This window comes from Prionailurus bengalensis, chromosome A3, assembly GCF_016509475.1.
Source record: "Prionailurus bengalensis isolate Pbe53 chromosome A3, Fcat_Pben_1.1_paternal_pri, whole genome shotgun sequence".
Classification (NCBI taxonomy): domain Eukaryota; kingdom Metazoa; phylum Chordata; class Mammalia; order Carnivora; family Felidae; genus Prionailurus; species Prionailurus bengalensis.
The window spans coordinates 3,542,541-3,548,540 of NC_057354.1; the positions used below are offsets into that span (position 1 = coordinate 3,542,541).

At 52.6% G+C, this 6,000-nt stretch overlaps 1 protein-coding gene across 1 annotated transcript in view; it reads right to left on the reverse strand.

Annotated features, from left to right (window-relative positions):
- The window catches only part of CDH26 (cadherin 26), a 42,134-nt gene extending 38,256 nt beyond the window's left edge, over positions 1-3,878 (reverse strand). Inside the window, exon 1 of the mRNA XM_043553545.1 lies at positions 3,579-3,878. Coding sequence (XP_043409480.1) covers positions 3,579-3,644 — 66 coding nt within the window. The 5' untranslated portion in view covers positions 3,645-3,878. The remainder of the gene's footprint in view (positions 1-3,578) is intronic.
- Between the last annotated feature and the right edge of the window lie 2,122 nt (positions 3,879-6,000).

Sequence of the window (6,000 nt, forward strand, 5' to 3'; positions counted from 1 at the left end):
TCAGTCGGTTCAGCGTCTGACTTCAGCTCAGGTTATGACCTCCCAGTTTGTGAGTTTGAGCCCCGCGTCGGGCTCTGTGCTGACAGCGTGGGGCCTGCTTGGGATTCTCTTCCTCCCTCTCTGCCCCTCCTCTACTCACACTGTCTCTGTCTCTCTCAAAATAAATAAATAAACTTTTTTTAAAAAGCATTGAAAAAGATTTACATAATGCTTGTAGAATGCGGGGGGAGAAAACTTCTTAGAGGCTGCTGTCTCTGGCTGCAGTGGCCACCTAATGCTGTGTGGCAGGCAGGCATTTGGCTGCAAGGGCCACGCACAAATCATATGACAGGCAGTGCTGGGCCTGGGGACGTGGAACCAGGACTGTTCAGGCTGGCCTGCATGAGTACCTGGGGCATCACTGGTGGGAAATGATCTGGGTATACAGAGGCTTTGTGTCTGCACGAGGCTACTAAAGAACTAAGAAGCCTGCATGGAAATGATTCCTTCCCGAAAATATTTTTTTTTTTTTTTAAATTTTTTTTTTCAACGTTTATTTATTTTTGGGACAGAGAGAGACTGAGCATGAACGGGGGAGGGGCAGAGAGAGAGGGAGACACAGAATCGGAAACAGGCTCCAGGCTCCGAGCCATCAGCCCAGAGCCCGACGCGGGGCTCGAACTCACGGACAGCGAGATCGTGACCTGAGCCGAAGTCGGACGCTCAACCGACTGCGCCACCCAGGCGCCCCCCGAAAATATTTATTTTTGTTAATGTTGATTTCTTTATTTTGAGAGAGAGAGAGAATATGAGCAGGGCAGGGGCAGAGAGAAAGGGAGAGAGACTTCCAAGCAGACTCTTCATTGTCAGCACAGAGCCGGACATGGGCTCGATCCCACAAACCGTGAGATCAGGACCCGAGCCAAAATCGAGAGTCGGACATTTAACTGACCCCCGAGGCGCCCTGAATATATTCCATTTGTCATTGCGAATTTGCATTCAAGGAGAATTTTTTTAATAGAGGTATAATTGGCAAACACCACTGTATTAGCTGCAGGTGTACAACAGAACGATTTGAATTTTGTACGGACTGCAAAATGATCACCACAACGAGTCTCGTTAACATCCGTCACCACACGTAGTTACGGAATTGTTTTTCTTGTTCTGAGAACTTGGAAGATTCACTCCCTTAACGACCTTCAGGTATGCGCTACGGTGTGGGGACTACCCGTGGCGCCATGCTGGACCCTTCTGTGGCTTGGAGCCTTCCCGTTTGGGGCACTTTGCCACAGCAGGCCTAGGAGATTGACACGCTTCCCAAGTGCATCGTCTACACAGAAGCGCAGGTGATCTTTAAAAGTGCAGACTTCACCACGTCACTGGCTTCCCAGCGCTCTGTCCAGCCTGCTCTGTCCCTTTGAGCGCCCAGCTTCAGCCCTGCCACCCTGTCCCTCACCCTACAACCCACTGACTGTTCATCTTGAATGAAGGGCTTAGCAAATTAATTGGGCAGACCAGTGATGCTGACAATTTTTGAAAGAAAACTCGGTGTAGAATTTCCCAGATTAAAAACCAGCAACCACGACATGACAGACTTTGCTCACGTCCGATTTCATTCTCTCAGTCCCTCCGTCCTCTGTGATCTGGGGAGCTGGCCACAGTCCAGGCCTGAACACTCCCGAGTCCTTGGGACCAGAAATTACCTAAGAGAAGGGGGCAGGACTCCCCTCCGAGGCTTGTCGCTGAGTCTGGAGCAAAGGTGAAAACCTGCCGGAGGCTCACAACGTCGTCCTCTGCTTTATGCCCCCCAGACAGCGAGGATGTGGGGGTTCACGAGAAAACCGTTGGAGACAGCAGTGCTCCAGCAGTGCGCGTACTGACTTTGCATTTGGAGATCAGAGAGGGGCAGTGGGTACCTGTTTTGGAGGTCAGGGATGGTTGTAAGCCAACCCGGGGGGCGGGGGGACAAGGGGAGGAACGGGAAGGAATTGGGTTACTAATGGCCGATGGCCGGTGACTGAGCACCCGATGGGCGGAAAGCTCTTTGCCCCGTTAAGGGTCCAGAATGGAGATTGCTAACCCCCCCTGGTTCCTACTGCAGCACATTCTTCTTGTCTGTCTCGATCCCCTGGAATCAGCAGAAAGCTGCTTCCAACAAACACTGGATTACTACCCACAGTCCAATCGCCGCTGCCCACCCCGACTCAACACGCCCCTGGACGCGAACTAACTTGCTTGGGCTCGGTCAGAAGACGAAAACGCACCTCTGTTTTCTGATGAGACCGGTCAGGGGCAAGGGCAGGGGCAAGGGAAAGACGGAGACAGGGTTTGATGATTAAAACCGGCTATGAACGGGATTCAACAAAGTCTCCTGGAGATAAAAGGAGCACTGTTTGATTAAGAACATTCACAACTGGATGTGGCGACGAGGAACCAAGGAAATCCTCCAACTTCCGCGCCCCTGGTGCCAAACATGATGCTCGCGTCAGGAGCCAGCCGCACTGGAGTGGGCACCACACACGGGGGTTCCGTCCACCCCCCCACCCCCCACCTTGTTCACTCGGCCCAGAGCAAGTATCCAGTACATAGCAGCAGAGCGGGCGCTAGATGCGTGTTACCAACCATTTCCCCGTGGCTAGAAAACCAGAGGGACACAGACATGCGGGCACGCCAGCCAAGCCCATCTCCGCATTCACTCTTGTGACCGCCAGGGCAGGGGAGAGCAACTATTAGCCCCGTTTGCAGGTAAAGAAGACGAGGCTTAAGAAGATCAAGTTAAAGCCATAAGGGCCAGGCCACCCCCCAGATCAGCTCAGGCCGAACCTCTAGGAGAGGTTCCCAGGCCTCGGGAGTTCTGCAGCAACCTAAAAGAGTCCACCTCGAGCCAAGGTGAGGACCGAGGTCCTCAGGCAACCCGATCCAGACTTACAGCTGGCCCGCGGCCGGCTCCTAAGGGAAAACTCCGTGGCAGAGTCTCGGGGCTGTCCCTCTCTGTGGCGGAAAGCCACGGAGCAGGGGTAACGACAAGCATACCCAACGGTGAGTCTCCCAGGGTAAGTGCAAATCCAACAAGCCCCTGTGCTTCTAACCTTGAGTCCACTGTTTGTATTTCCACTGGTGCTAGGGGGCAAGCGGTGGGGGGCAGGGGGGATTACGCCCTCCCACCCTCCTCGTCTGCTCAGATTGTCCGCAACACACACAGCTGAGATTTTCTCAGCCTTATACGAGGCGTGAGTAGAAGTGCCCTTAGGAAGCTTGGGTCAACACAAATCTAAATAAAACTGCTGTGTACTATTGAAACCAGTTTTAAGATGAAGTCACACCTTAGCCCATCTCCACCACTGCCCCGAACAGGTTGTGACCCTAAGCCAACCCGTCCCTTGTACACATTCGGGAGCCCTGCTGCCAACGCCCCCCTACGGGTGCGCAGACCCCGGGCTCCCCCGACACCTGCCCTCCTCGCAGGGCTTGGCCAGAGAGCTCTCCTCGGCCCCTCTCCCAGCCTGTCACCGCAGCAGGGGCACGGCCAACTTGAGCCGTGCCTTCAGTCCCACTGCGCATGGATCCCGGCCCGGGTTCCCAGCACCTGCCCAGCTCACCTGCAGCAGCAGAACCAGCAGCAGCACTGGAAGAAGTGGCAGCGAGGGGCGGGTCCCGGAGCCCATGTCCGAGTGAGGGTGCACGCAGGCGACCGCAGGTCCCCCCCCGAGCCTCTGATCCCCGATCACTTCCTCCTCAGCCTGGTCCTCCGACCGCTCTGGGGGCACTTTGTCCCAGAAACCCTCATCTCCTCTCGCTCCTCCTCTATTTATCACGGCGAGCGGCTGGGCTGAGCCTTAAGCTTTAACCTCATGATGACAATCCAGTTCCCGGGAAGGGAGTGGAGGGGAATAAAACTGCCCTGCCTCACACACATAGCTGCCTGCTGGGTCACGGGCACAGAAGCCCGGCTGGGGCCCGACCCCGGGGGATTAGATCAGCTCGAGGAACATGACACCGGCACCTGTGGTTGGTTTGTTTGACTTTAGTTCCAAGCGGAATGTCCCGTGACCTCTTTCTGAAGCAGGTTATTTCAACGACCGTTTCCTACAGCGCCTGTGCTTTGAAACAGAAGCAGTGCCAAGGGACTCCAAGAAAGAATAACCTTGTGAAGCGGGGAGAAAGACACAGACAGCGTCCACTTTCCGAAGCACCAACCATCTTCATTTATCCCAACCGTGTCTCCGGGCTCCGCGGCGCGCGGGCCTTTTCTACCGAAGTCTCTGCTAGGCTTAGCTGACTCTGTGACTTTAGGATTGGAGGAGGAAGAGATAAAGAGTGGCGCCCTGCGGGCAGGGGCTCTGTGCCAACCTGGGGGTTTTGCACTAAACTACCAGAAAAAAAGCGCAGGCAAGGGTTCTACCCAATCCGCACTTCAGGTTGCAGTGATTGAGTTTTAGATGAACTCGGAGCTCCGTTCACCCGATCACTAGTACTGTGGGTACTAGTAGCTTGGTACCCCAACACCTTTAAAATCGCGAACCGTTCTTTAGCGAGTGGAGAAGGTAGCCTTTCTTCCCGCCCATTCATGGTTCTGTGAGATGCTGCTGAGCATTATACTGTGAGTAGTTTGTTACCTTAATCCAAATTAGTAGTTTATTATTAAACACAGTAACAAATGCAATTTGAAGGTCGGTAAATACCTCCCGTGCATAAACAGAAACAGAATAATAATTATCGAATTTACGACTTCATGCTTATTTTCAAAGTGGGTATTTTTATTCCGTTTGTTCTACTGAAATTTTGCTTACGTTAGAATCCCTAATTCAGAATTTCTAGACCAGGTAAGCTAAACCATGTGGAACATTTGGGGGAGAAACAGAAGTTGCAAGCTGGGCACCCCTTTGCTGGAATAATGCTGAGGGAGATAATATACAGCCGGAAAGACAGTGTGCTGACCTCCAGGTATCTGGGGAGGGGCTGGGGAATGCTTATGATGGATTCTACTTTCACATTTGTTTTCAGTTGAAAGAAATGGGTATTTTACTGTATTAGAAACAGCCACATTTTCAACATCCTCAAACATTTAAAAATAACTGAGCAAGATGCCAGTTTCCCATAAGGCGTCCCTTCTCTCATTTGGGTTGAGAGACGCTGGGCTTCGCCTGCCACACGTCCCCCGTGAGTCAGAACTAGAAGGTGTCAGTTCCCTTTCCTCGTGAGCATCTGATTGCAGAGAAGACTGTCCAGGGTTCCTGTGCCCTCACAAGTGCACTAATGCTTTGAAGCCACAAGGTGGCAGCTCCCGGATCCACGTACACAGTTGAATGAAATGTGGTTGAAAGACAAATAAATGGTGTGGGAGGGCGAAAAGGAAGGAGAGAGCCACAGCGAATTACCTGGACTTCACGGTCTCACCTTGGGGTGTTCAAGGGGTGCCCAACCCAGCACAAGTTCTCAGCATTAAAAAAAAATATTTTAAATATTTATTTGGGGGAGGGGGTGGGCAGAGAGAGAGAGGGACAGAGGATCTGAAGCAGGTTCCGTGAGATCATGACATGAGCCAAAGTCAGACGCTTAGCCGACTGAGCCATCCAGGAGCCCCAGAAGCAGGTTCCGAGCTGTCAGCACAGAGCCTGACTCGGGGCTCGAACCCACGAACCTCGAGATCATGACCTGGGCCAAAGTGGGCCACTTAAACGACTGAGGCACCCAGGCACCCCTCAGCATTCATTATAATGATAAGCACACCACGAGTGCTGCTAAGGATTAATTTCATCTTGAATTATCCATGTCAGTTAGGGTTCCCGCACCCGCCAGCCTTCATTTTCAGGGTACTTAGCGACGGCAACTTAAACGTATCCCTTCTCCGTCTTTGCAGAGAGAAGCACATGGCACGGAAGCTGTGTACTTGCCCAGGAACTGGTGAGTAGGACCCCGAACTGAAGACAAGGAAGTGTTACATTCACTACATTCTAAAAAGAGACCCCAACAACTAAGACCAGATGCTTCAGGACTCTAAAAGATGATGGCAGGACTGGT